At 45.6% G+C, this 13,825-nt stretch overlaps 1 protein-coding gene across 1 annotated transcript; it reads left to right on the top strand.

Moving 5' to 3' along the window:
• The first annotated feature begins 1,852 nt into the window (after nt 1-1,852).
• LOC123486507 lies at nt 1,853-11,692 on the top strand. Its single transcript, XM_045217826.1, has 6 exons — nt 1,853-2,116; nt 2,450-2,583; nt 2,846-3,005; nt 4,305-4,601; nt 6,934-7,233; nt 10,527-11,692. Exons 1-6 carry the CDS (start codon nt 1,859-1,861, stop codon nt 10,926-10,928), a joined length of 1,551 nt encoding a protein of 516 aa, XP_045073761.1. The 5' UTR covers nt 1,853-1,858; the 3' UTR covers nt 10,929-11,692.
• Nucleotides 11,693-13,825: the final 2,133 nt, after the last annotated feature.

The raw sequence follows: 13,825 nt of genomic DNA on the forward strand, positions 1-13,825 counted from the left end.
GACATCATTTACATTTACATTTACGTCATTTAGCAGACGCTCTTATCCAGAGCGACTTACAAATAGGTGCTTTCACCTTATAGCCAGTGGGATCACCACTTTACAAAGTTTTTTTGTTTGTTTTTTGTTTTTGGGTTGGGGTTTGGGTTGGGGTAAGGGGGGGGTAGAAGGATTACTTTATACTATTCCAGGTATTCCTTAAAGAGGTGGGGTTTCAAATGTCTCCGGAAGGTGGTGAGTGACTCCGCTGTCCTGGCGTCGTGAGGGAGCTTGTTCCACCATTGGGGTGCCAGAGCAGCGAACAGTTTTGACTGGGCTGAGCGGGAACTATGCATCCGCAGAGGTAGGGAGCCAGCAGGCCAGAGGTGGATGAACGCAATGCCCTCGTTTGGGTGTAGGGACTGATCAGAGACTGAAGGTACGGAGGTGACGTTCCCCTCACAGCTCCGTAGAGGCAAGCACCATGGTCTTGTAGCAGATGCGAGCTTCAACTGGAAGCCAGTGGAGTGTGAGGAGGAGCGGGGTGACGTGAGAGAACTTGGGAAGGTTGAACACCAGACGGGCTGCAGCATTCTGGATGAGTTGTAGGGGTTTAATGGCACAGGCAGGGAGCCCAGCCAACAGCGAGTTGCAGTAATCCAGACGGGAGATGACAAGTGCCTGGATTAGGACCTGTGCCGCTTCCTGTGTAAGGCAGGGTCGTACTCTCGAATGTTGTAGAGCATGAACCTACAGGATCGGGTCACCGCCTTGATGTTAGCAGAGAAACGACAGGGTGTTGTCCAGGGTCACGCCAAGGCTCTTCACACTCTGGGAGGAGGACACAACGGAGTTGTCAACCGTGATGGCGAGATCATGGAACAGGCAGTCCTTCCCCGGAGGAAGAGCAGCTCCGTCTTGCCAAGGTTCAGCTTGAGGTGGTGATCCGTCATCCATACTGATATGTCTGCCAGACATGCAGACATGCGATTCGCCACCTGGTTATCAGAAGGGGGAAAGGAGAAGATTAGTTGTGTGTCGTCAGCGTAGCAATGATAGGAGAGGCCATGTGAGGATATGACAGAGCCAAGTGACTTGGTGTATAGGGAGAATAGGAGAGGGCCTAGAACTGAGCCCTGGGGGACACCAGTGGTGAGAGCACGTGGTGCGGAGACAGCTTCTCGCCACGCCACTTGGTAGGAGCGACCGGTCAGGTAGGACGCAATCCAGGAGTGAGCCGCGCCGGAGATGCCCAGCTCGGAGAGGGTGGAGAGGAGGATCTGATGGTTCACAGTATCAAAGGCAGCAGACAGGTCTAGAAGGACAAGAGCAGAGGAGAGAGAGTTAGCTTTAGCAGTGCGGAGAGCCTCCGTGACACAGAGAAGAGCAGTCTCAGTTGAATGACCAGTCTTGAAACCTGACTGGTTTGGATCAAGAAGGTCATTCTGAGAGAGATAGCAAGAGAGTTTGCTAAAGACGGCACGCTCAATAGTTTTGGAGAGAAAATAATGCAGCTGCCACTTCATTAAAGCCATTAGATGCAGTTTATCATTGCGCACGTCGTTTTTCTGACTGGTGACAGGTTTTGCACTCATCGCTGCATTCTCTATCACAAAGTAGGCTGGCCCTCTTTGATGTTGCGTAGGTCGAAACAATGCATTCTGTTCATTTATAAAGCCTACTTAATCAAAGTCATAAAGAGCCATGAATTGTCATTTGTAAAAATGTATCTGAACCTAGAACAGTTACATAGCCACACCCTTCAAGAGGATGTTCCTCCTCTATTTCTCTCCCTACCCCTACACTCCTCCTCCTCTCTCTCTCACTCACTTTCCCTCCGTTCCTCCTCTCCTCTCTCCTCCTCCCAGGTATGCCTGCCATGCTGTTGGTATCAGTGTTGGGCAGAAAGGGCCCAGCCTCTGTCAAGGTGGCCGACATTGCCTTGGTGACAGCTTCAGGGTCACTGGTCGTAGGCGGGGCCCTGGAAGACATGGGCAACGGGGATTTTCTGGTTACTGTAACCAAGGTCCCTGCGGGGGAGCTTGTGGTACTGTTGAACGGGACAGACGTGGTTTCCTCCACCATATTCCAGAGACAGTCCACCACTCAGATGTCCATCTCCAAGGTTACCATCAAGGTAAGTGATGATGACACACTTCCTGTTTACATTGAAAAACGGCTTTCATTTGTAAATCATGAAGGAGCCTATATTGCATATTGGGATAGAGTTCGAAAATAACCATGGTCATAGACATTCACAGATAATATCATAAAGAAAAATGTGCCTGACCATCACTCTCTAAACATGTAGTACTGTGGGCCCTACTTACAAATGACAACATGGACTTTCTAAACACAGACATGTGTCAGTCCCTGTAAATGGGCCAACAAACAAACTGCACATGTTCAAAAGTGGAACTCACAACAACTCCTCAACAATTACTCTTCCTTCTTCTTCTTGTCTTCTCAGGCCGTGGTGGACAGAAGCATGGAGCCTGGTAAAGCCTTCAGCCTTCCCTTCACCGTCATGACCGACGCCCCTGGAGGCACCTACAAAATCAGTGCCAGAAACGACAGAGACTTCAAGATGAACGTCCCCAGCAGGTAGGGATCAGGCCTGGAATATCCTGAGACTGGTCCCAGATCTGTTTGTACCTTCTTGCCAACTCCTATAGCCATTGTAACGTGGCACATTGACCATAGGAGTTGGCAATTTAAGCACAAACAAATCTGGGACCAGGTTATCTGGTCAAAATTAGCTTCTTGTCTGCTGGCAAAATGACTCAACATGACTAAATATTGTCCTCTCTTGGCATCATTTGTATTGACAATTAATGCTAACCCATTGCTGATGCTAACTTAACAGCGTCACTGTGGCCACCGGAGGAAACACCACAGGGGTACTGACCATCACGGTGCCCGCCATCACACCCTCAGGAACGGACGTCACCCTGACCATCGAGGCAGTGGCCCCCGAGGCGGTCGACTCCAACTACGCCGTCCTGCGCCTCTCTGTTGTCACCAAGGTAACTGCAGAGATACAGAGATAGATATCAATATATTATACTGAACAAAAACAAACGCAACATGCAACAATTCCAAAGAGTTACAGTTCATATAAGGGAATCAGTCAATTTAAATAAATCATTAGGACCTAATCTATGGATTTCACATGACTGGGAATACAGATCTGTTGGTCAAGGATACCTTTAAAAAAAAATAGGGGTGTGGATCAGAAAACCAGTCATATCTGGTGTGACCACCATTTGCCTCATGCAACATAGAGTTGGTCAGGCTGTTGATTGTGGCCTGTGGAATGTTGTCCCACTCTTCTTCAATGGCTGTGTGAAGTTGCTGGATATTGGCGGGAACTGGAACACGCTGTCGTACACGTCGATTCAGAGCATCCCAAACAAGCTCAATGGGTGACATGTGTGGTGAGTATGCAGCCCATGGAAGAACTGGGACATTTTCAGCTTCCAGGAATTGTGTAGAGATCCTTGTGACATGAGGCTGTGCATAATTATGATGAAACATGAGGTGATGGTGGCGGATGAATGGGACGCCAATGGTAGATAAATGAACATTACATTCTCTGGTAACAGCTCTAGTGGACATTCCTGGAGTCAGCATGCCAATTGCACAGTCCCTCAAAACTTGAGACATCTGTGGCATTGTGTTGTGTGACAAAACTGCATATTTTAGAGTGGCCATTTATTGTCCCCGGCGCAAGGTGCACCTGTGTAATGATCATGCTGTTTAATCAGCTTCTTGATATGCCACACCTGTCAGGTGGATGGATTATCTTAGCATGGAGAAATGCTTACTAACAGGGATGCTTTTTGTGCCTATTTCTGGGATCTTTTATTTCAGCTCATGAAACATGGGACCAACACTTTCCATGTTGCGTTTATATTTTTGTTCAGTATAGAACCCTGTGTGTGCATTCTAATGTGACATCACAATGGGTGTAGAAATGTAAGACAGTAGAGCTATAGATAAAGATACACTAGAGAGCTGAGAGGCCTTTGTGGGCTGTCTCCACTATATGGTCTGTCTCCACTACATGGTCTGTCTCCACTATATGGTCTGTCTCCACTATATGGGCTGTCTCCACTATATGGTCTGTCTCCACTACATGGTCTGTCTCCACTATATGGTCCGTCTCCACTATATGGTCCGTCTCCACTATATGGTCCATCTCCACTATATGGTCCGTCTCCACTGTATGGGCTATCTCCACTTCTAAATAGCCTCCTTTCCTCATCTCTTCTCCATCATCATCATGATCACAGTCTCTCTCGCTCTCTCTCCCTCCCCCCCAGGTTACAGATTTCACCCCTCCACAGTGCGAGGTGGTCAGTGTCTCGTCGGACGACTGCCCAGCTGACCCAGCAGCCTGCAGCTCCGCTTTCTGGCAGCTCTCTGCCAACCTGACCGACGGCGTCAACGGCACCGGTATCGCCAATCTCACACACCGCCAGGGCGTGGGCAGTCTCACCCACACGGACCTGAAGCAGACGGTTGTCGCGGCAGCGTTCAACGCTTCTTGCTGCTCTCTGACAGTGGAGCTGGTGGCGGTGGACAAGGCCATGAACGTGGGCACCTGTCTATACACTAAGGTAACTTGGCATCTCAGGAGGCTGGTTAGGGGAGGATGGCTCATGACAATGGCTGAAATGGAGTAAATGGAATGGTATCAAACACATGGAAACCACGTCTTTGATACCATTCCATCAATTCCGTTCCAGACATTACTATGAGCCCGTCCTCCCCAATCAAGGTGCCACCAGGCAAGTGTGCCTAATCTCATTTAGGTCATCATGGCCACTGATTTCAGAGGACTTGTGTTGGTGAAAGCAACATGGTGGAAATCTAATACCTACTGCTATTATCATCAAGGAAAGGCAGACAAGGAAACATATTTTTTAAAGAGGGGCTGAACACTGATTCTGCCTGGGCTTTTCCCGTACTCATTAAGAAAAACAAAATGTGTGTCTTGGGGGTGTGGTTCAATGTGGGTGTGTTATGTTCGCTATATACTATCCTGACAGTAATTGTTGTTGTCCCTCTTGAGTCACAGTCCCAAACAGACCACCATACTTTGGGTGAGGAATGGTTTAGCAACCGCGTGACGTGACTGGTCAAGAATCCCATGCGCTGAGCGTTATCAAAGAGAAAGAGGCGAAGAGAGGGATAACTGGTCCCAAAATCTGTCTTCTCCATTTTTTTCGCACCCAAGCGATGAGTTTTTGTGTTGAGGTCAATGAGTGTTGAATTTAACAGCCCGCCGTTCCGCTCTGTGGACAAATAACTCATTGTTAGGGCGGAGACATAAACGTAGTCATTATATCCATATCTCTGATGAAAGTTGAGTTTGTGATGCTAACATTAGCTCACAAATGTGACGATGTTTGAGTTTGGGGGAAAAAACAAGCCTTTATAAAAATAAAAAAACTGTAGTTCTTTCAACATAAAATTTGCGACGATATCTTGTATATATTGTTGTGTGAACAAGTCCAGCGCGGTGCATGCCAATGGTTAGTTTGGCTGTCTGTGAAATAAATGAGCGGGTTCTACTTGTAGGTTGATTCTGGTGAGCAATTGGATAGCGTGCACTGCAGCACACCGGGCAGCTGTGCTCTGAATAATTTGATTACTGCCTGCGTGATTAGACTGTGGCAGGCAGTGGTCCCATGTGGGCAGGAGATTTAAATCAAAACCCAACCCTGAGTTAAACTGTGACAACCTCAATTCTCACAAATCTGTTTAGGACGATACTGACGTTGACCAATTGTCCTATTTACACTTTGTAGTCAATAGGCAGGTTTCTATTGACCCAGGTTTATTCGACTAAATCAATATTGCAAACAAAAACATTGCGACATGTGTAATGGAAACGGCAGCTATAGGATAAATGTTCTGAAGATCAACATTTTTATCTGTTCGACAGGGGTGGTGTTCTTTCGTCAAACTTTCTTTATAAATGATGGAAAGTGTTTTTCGAATGAATTATTATTGTCCAATAATTTGTAAGGTACGCGGGCACTTGATGTCACCACATAACTATAAAGCTCCACTCCACATTTAATTCTAAATGCCTACTGCTTGCTAAAGCTATTTCTCAACTATAAACAGAATGCTTCTTTGCAGGATCCTTGTCCTGACTCAATAATGACTGAATTGCTTCGCCTTGCTTGTAGGGGATGGCTGGATGCAAGTGTCACCATCCAATTACTTCAGATCTACGAGAGTGCAACTTTCACCATGGCACAGACCGTGGCGATACGTTGGCACGTGATAATAAATTAGACAATGGCAAATATCAGTCAGTTATTGCATTCTATTCTTGCTGGCCTTTGCAGGCTACCTGAGACATGAAACAGATGGGTGGAAGGGCATACATGCTGTTGCCACTTTATTCATGCACAATTTGCCAAAATGGAGAAACACTTCAACTACTTTATTTTTATTAGACACTGTAGCGTTTTAGCAAAATAATGTTTTTTGTAGGTGTGACGTCATTACGTCCAGCCGTTTCTATCGACACAATAGTTAAGTGGAAACGCACCTTATCAGGCAATTATCGCATCTATTTTCTATGCAAACTTTATAAATGTGTACGTAAAAATGTATGCACACATGACTAAGTCGCTTTGGATAAAAGCGTCTGCTAAATGGCATTTTATTATTAAATGTCAAACCTTCTAAATGTCTACAAAAAATCTCTGGACAAGTTAATGGAAATTGAGCTAATGTTGGCATTAGAAACTGTATTTGGCTAATATCGATGCCACATAGGCCATTCTCATCTAGAAAAGTTGGTTTTTGAGTTCAGCTCCTCTTCAAGAGCATTGAAGCTCAGCCACACAAGTCCTCTGGTGGTCAGAGAAAGTACTACCAACACCCACAGGTTGAACTAATTTATATCTATCCATCTATCTATCTCTCCAGGTGACAGATCTCACCCCTCCACAGTGTGAGGTGGTCAGCGTCTCGTCGGTCGATTGCCCCGCTGACGCAGCAGCCTGCAACGGCTCCTTCTGGCAGCTCTCTGCCAACCTGACCGACGGCGTCAACGGCACCGGTATCGCCAATCTCACACACCGCCAGGGCGTGGGCAGTCTCACCCACACGGACCTGAAGCAGACGGTTGTCGTGGCAGCGTTCAACGCTTCGTGCTGCTCTCTGACAGTGGAGCTGGTGGTGGTGGACAAAGCCAGGAACGTGGGCACCTGTTTATACACCACCAAGGTAACCTGACATCACAGGAGGCTGGTGAGGGGAGGGCGGCTCATAACAATGGCTGAAATGGAGTGAATGGTATGAAATTATGTTTTAATACATTCAATTTATGCCGTTCCAGACATTACTATGAGCCCGTCCTCCCCAATTAAGATGCCACCAGGCACCTGTGCCTGACATAGATGTAAACTAAACAGCCTAATTTCCTCATCTCATTTACGTAATTATGGCCACTGATTTCAGAGGACTTGTGTTGGTGAAAGCAACATGGTGGAAATCTACTACCTACTGCTATTATCATGAAGTAAAGGCAGACAAGGAAACACATTTTTAAAGAGGGGCTGAACACTGATTCCGCCTGGTATTTCAGGTACTTATTAAGAATAACTAAATTTACATCTTTGGGGTGTGGTTCAATGTGGGTGTGTTATGTTCGCTATATACTATCCTGACAGTAATTGTTGTTTGTCCCTCTTGAGTCACAGTCCCAAACAGGCCACCGTACTTTGGGTGACGAATGGTTTAGCAACCGCGTGACGTGATTGTTCAAGAATCCCATGCTCTGAGCACAATCTTAGATAAAGAGGTGAATAGAGGGATAAATTAACCCAAAATATTATCCAGCAGGTGTTGGGTTGTTTTGTTCGCGCACCATTTTGGTTAACAGAAAATGTAATGGCATATTTGCTACATGTAGCTTATTTGATCGAATAGACGTTTTGCAATGAGTAGTTTATGCGTGTACTGTTATAAGTAGGACAAGTGACATCCCGGCAACTTTCAGAAAAAACACTTTATATCGGAGTTGTGCCTGGTCGTCACTAGTTACCACAGCCACAGTCTTAAACCCCGCCTATTTCTACCATTAGTCTTCTTAAAATGTGATTTTAAACCTAACCTTAAGAACACTGCTAACCTTACATTAACCAAAAAGCACATTTTTGTTTTCATGAATTTTGAAGATATACTAGCCAATTTTGACTTTGTGGTTGTGGTAACTAATGGAAACCGTTGTGCCTGTTGTTCACACGCGTATCTGCCCTCTGACTAGAATCAAATATTTCTATAACTAAACCAAGATAGACCACAGCCCATTGTGTCAAATGGGAACAAATTAGTCATAGTGGTCAGAACAAGCAAGTAGGTGGGCAGAGCCAAGCACGAGCTAGCGAGATTCTATTGGCACGTTCTAGCGTTCATTTGCATATTTTGTTAGGGAACGCCTACTCTGTGAAGTGCTCGTGTGCAATAACTCAATTCGCCTTTGCACTCCTTCTAAACAAAGCCATTTTTGACAAATCTAAATCAATATTGCAAACAAAAACATTGCAACATGTGTAATGAAAACTGAAGCAAAAGAATACATTTGCTAAAGATCATCAACATTTTTATCTATTCGACAGATGGATTTTTATTTTGTCTAACATTCTTTAAATGATGATGGAAACTGTGTTTTCTCAATAAATGACTAATACTTTTAAAGGTATGCAGGGCATGTAATTCTAAATGCTTACTGCTTTGCTAAATCTATTTTTCAACTATAAAAATAATGTTTCTTTGCAGGATCCTTGTCCTGAATTTCACCAACGCCAGAATTGCTTTGCCTTAATTTTCTGGCTGGCTGGGTACAAGTTTCACCATCCAGTTATTTCAGATCTACAAGACTGCAAGTTTCACCATGGCACTGACCGTGGCGACACGTTGGCACATTAGAATGATTAGAATATGGCAAATATTAGTCAATTCTTGCATTCTATCCATTGTGGCTTTTGCGGGCGACATGAAACAGATAGGTGGGAGGGCATACAGGCTGTCTGCAATGTATTAATGCACAATTTCCCTAAATGGATAAGCACTTCAACTACTTTATTTTTAATCCATACTAGAGCTGTGTTCGAATACTCATACTAACCACACTAATGTACTATTTGTGACGTAAATTGAGTATGTAGTATGGTTATTGGTCATAGTATGGATATATACTTAGTATGCCAAAAGTTCCGATGTCATACTAAATTTGCCAAAATATGAACTATATAAGCAGTGGACACTATTTCCGTGCTTATTTATGTCATGCTTAGCTAAGTGGTATAGTCCTGTGCGTTGTCAATGGCCATTGTTAATTCTGGCTATCTACTCCGATTTCAGAGCCTCTCATCTGAGTGTGCCAGAGAGCGCAGAAAACTGATTTATGAATGCTCAACCCCCGTTGAATATGGCCGGTGTCAGTAAACTTGGGCAAAAAAAACAACTTTATTACATTCTTGCCAGCAGCACAGTCACCAATGCTCTGGATAACATGAAAACAGCCTAACCAGCTCTGCTAGGGCGAGTACAATGGTCAGAGTGAGGTGTTCTCTGATTTGTGTCTGGAAGTAGCTAGCAAGTTAGCCAACGTTAGCCAGTTAGTTTGGGTGCTTGACCGCCGTTGCGAGGTCAGAACGCTCGGATCAACCCTACTCCTCGGCCAGAGCGTCCAGTGTGCGCTTTGAATGCTCTGAATTTACAAACGGACAATCTGCAAACGCTCTGAATTTACGAACGCCCAGAGCGCACTCTGGCACTCCAGATTTAATTTAAGAACACACACGAAATCGTAAAATGTCTAGCTAGTAATTTGTTACGCTAACAAACTAGCAAGAGGTTGCATAGCAACAGCATCAACTTCCGGTAGACAGGGGAAGCGCTAGTATGCTCAACTGAAAGGATACCGTTCGTTTACAGTATACTAAAATGAACTAATAGTATGTAGTAAATACTCATTAAGAATGTAGTATACAGTATGTTAGTATGGGTATTCGAACTTAGGTTGTTAGCTAAAAAGTTGTAGGTGTGACGTCATGATGGCCAGCTGTTTTTATCGACACGAACGTTCAGTGGAAGTGCACGGTAGCAGGCATCTATTTTCATTGCAAATTTTCTAAATGTCGACCAAAAATCTCTCGACAAGTTAATGGAAACATAGCAAATGTTGACACTAGAAACTGTGTATTTGACTAACATCGTTGACACAGGTGTAGTTGGTTTTTGAGTTCAGCTCCTCTTTAAGAGCATTCTGTCTCCGCCCTCTTATTTCTCTTGTGCTATTTTCTAGTAATACATTGTTATTGATTATTGCATTGTTGGGTTTTGAGTTTGCAAGAAAGGCATTTTACTGTACTTGTACATGTGACATTGAAATGTGAAGCTCAGCCACACAAAACTGTGCCATAAATAATAGCTGCGATTCTCTCTCTCTCTCTCTTTACCTCTCTCTCTCTCTCCCTCTCTTCACCTCTCTCTCTCCCTCTCTCTCCCCCCAGGTGACAGATTTCACCCCTCCCAAGTGCGATGTGGTCAGCGTCTCGTCGGACGACTGCCCAGCTGACCCAGCAGCCTGCAGCTCCTCCTTCTGGCAGCTCTCTGCCAACCTGACCGACGGCGTCAACGGCACCGGTATCGCCAGCATCACACACCGCCAGGGCGTGGGCAGTCTCACCCACACGGACCTGAAGCAGACGGTTGTCGCGGCAGCGTTCAACGCTTCGTGCTGCTCTCTGACAGTGGAGCTGGTGGCGATGGACAAAGCCAGGAACATCGGCACCTGTCTGTTTTCCATAGTCCCCAACGCGGGACCGCCCTCCCTCGCCCTGTCCCTTCCGCTGTTGGTGTGTCTGCTTGTCTCTGCCCTCTTCACAACGTCCCTCAGAGACCTACTTATTTGATCTAATGCTGCGTTCATAATCAAGTGGGAATGTGGAAATGACCAGTTGTGAAGTGCATTCACGTGCTTTGAACTTGTTGAGAACCGCTGATTGGATAAAAGTACAGCCAGCAATGCTTGAAACTAATTATAGTGTTCAAAAACCATAATAATAGATTGCTTTTTATAAATGTTTTGTTGCATGTAACTGCCGAAAATGCTGTTATCACGTTCATTTCCTTAGCAGGTGACGTCAGAGGTCAGCATGTGGGAGAAGTTGTAGCTCAGGGATGATAGACTAGTTATTACCAGTTGGAGGGGCGTTCAAGTGGATTTTCCTATGTGGTAAATACCACCTTCCCACTTGGTTATGATAAAAGGGTAAGGCTCATGTATTGACTGTCTGCCAGAAACTGCCTCTTAAAGTTAAAGGTTACGTTCCAGGCCGACTATATCGCAGACGTTGCATTGCATCAACGAATACTTTGCGTGATACATCATCGACGGCGCAATTGTGCATCAGATTGCTATATGATGTGGAAAGCTGATATGTTAAACACCTATCCACATGTGAGATCTGGCAGGTGTCTGCAAAGTAGTCAGCCTGGAACATGGCCAAAGCCACCATGAAAATGAATGTCCCTTTTGTTAAAAAAAAGTGCCAACAGTACTCTCTCTAGGCACTTTCTCAACATGTTATTTGCACTGTAAGATGTTTCAATTTTTGTAGCATAATCTAAATCTCTAGTTTACATCTGTCATGAATAAAAAAGCTCTGCTTTCCTACTGTGTGAGTGACTCAAGTTATTTGTTTTGTTATAATTCTGAGGTATTTTGCAGCCATGTGAAACCAGCCTGATCTCACGATAGCTCACATTCTGTTTCACTTCACATATCAGTGAAACGAAACATTAGCGGTCAGTCTGCTTGACTAGGCTTGTAGTTTAGTGCTTAGGACACAGTTTAGAGTAAATAATGCATTTAGACTGCACACATCTCACCCCTAGGGAGCAGCAGCATAATAATTAGCATCATAAAAAAATCCCCATCAGAATCCGCTTGTTTAAACTAGAGATCAGTTTTTTGCATGGTCTGCGTATCAATCCACCGCATCTGCCGATGTCGGCAATCTGCATGTGCGGTGGAAGGTGACAGCTACAGCGGTGTTCGTCAGACCAGGAGACATCCGGACGTGTGTAGCGTCCGAACGGTTTGGGCTACAAACCAATATGACCCCACCATCGAAAGGTGAGACTCTCACAAACACAGACATTTCGGTTGTTTTGCTCTACAAAGCCCACAAGCCCTGTCAGAAGGTAACCTGGTACCAGTTTCAAAACTGAATGGAAGTATATATGAAAGTACTCTAGTGTCAAAAAAGTGGTTATGCTGCATTCACATGCCAGTCGGAACTAGGAAACTCCGAAATTTCAGACTTGCTAATTCGTTGAACGCAGCCTGTGATTAACTACAACCAGTTAGAACATTTCAGAGTTTTCAAGTTCCGACTAGCATGTGAACTCGACATCAAATATAGGTTAACGAAATACAATAATTTCCCGAGCTTTCTTATATCACTCAGATAATACCTTTTTGATGTATTTATTTTATATTTTGCCATGTATGAATGCTATCCAATGTGTTTCTATGGGCTAACAGCAGTAAAGCCAAATTCAATGTTTTGTAGCGACCCGCACAGACAGCTGTGTGTTATGTGTTAGGCTAGTAGATGGTTGTGTTGTACCTACCAGTACCCAGTGTTCGCGGGGTCCGACATGTCAATCAACCTGCTATCTGCCAATCACGGGAATGCCTGGAATGTTCTGATGCCGGGCATCCTGGCGGTTGGCGGAGTGGCGTGGAGGGGGGTTGGGCAGGGGGATGGAGCATTGGAAGTTAAGACCAGGTTTAGCCTTTGTTCTCTCTCTTTTTACGTCTGGGCTTCACAAGAGAAGGTCACGATTGGCTTGTGGGTTATCTTTCCTTTATTTGGCGTGGGCTACGGCCAAACAGTAGCCTGTGTAAAGTTGGTTTAATAAACCGTCCATTTGTAAACTCAATCCTCTGTCTGGACAGTTGTTCTTTTATGATCTAGTCAGGTCATTACATTGGTGTCAGAAGTAAAAACGTTGATAAAAGTTAGCCAGCTAGCTAGCTGACTTCTGTGGCTAGCTACCGTAGGTGAGAACGGGGGTTGAAGATGCTTCGAGGGAATCCGAAGGTGGAGGTAGGGGACGATTATGGCCAAGGAGGTGCGTGTGCATGGACGTCGGGGGTTCTGGCTGAGGAGATCGCCAGGGCATCGGAGCCCAGAGGCCGCTTGAGGGAGGACGTTAGAGTGATGGCGGCTGAAGCGGGCATGAGTGCTTCGTCGACTGTGTTTCGTGCGGATTCTGGTGGGCGGACCGAAGGGGTGACGTCGACGCGGCGGGACGAGGAATCTGGGGCTCAGGATGTAAACAAACATGGCGGCGCCCAGTTCCCGGCTGCGTCCGTATCCGTTAAGACCCCGAAGTATTCCGGTAAGGCGGATTGGGAAGCTTTTCATGCTCAGTTTGAACTGTTAGCTCATTTTAGGGGGTGGTCGGATGAAGATAGGGCACTGCAGTTGGCTTTATGCCTCACGGATGAAGCTCTGGCCTGTTTGATATTGATTAGCCCAGAGGACAGACGTGATTATGGTGCTTTAGTGGGAGCACTGAGGAGGCGCTATGGACAGTGTGTACAGCCCGGGCTACTGCGCTCCGAACTAATAGACGCAGGCAGCCTGGAGAGCCTCTACGGGTGCTAGCTAATGACATTGAGAGCCTCTCTCGGCGGGCATATGCTCACATGCCCCCCTCCGTGCAGAGCGAGCTAGCACGGGACCAGTTCATACAGGCGCTCTCTCCTACGGAGCTGCGCATACAGACCCAGCTG

The sequence above is a fragment of the Coregonus clupeaformis genome, unplaced genomic scaffold, assembly GCF_020615455.1.
Source record: "Coregonus clupeaformis isolate EN_2021a unplaced genomic scaffold, ASM2061545v1 scaf1245, whole genome shotgun sequence".
Lineage (NCBI taxonomy): Eukaryota > Metazoa > Chordata > Actinopteri > Salmoniformes > Salmonidae > Coregonus > Coregonus clupeaformis.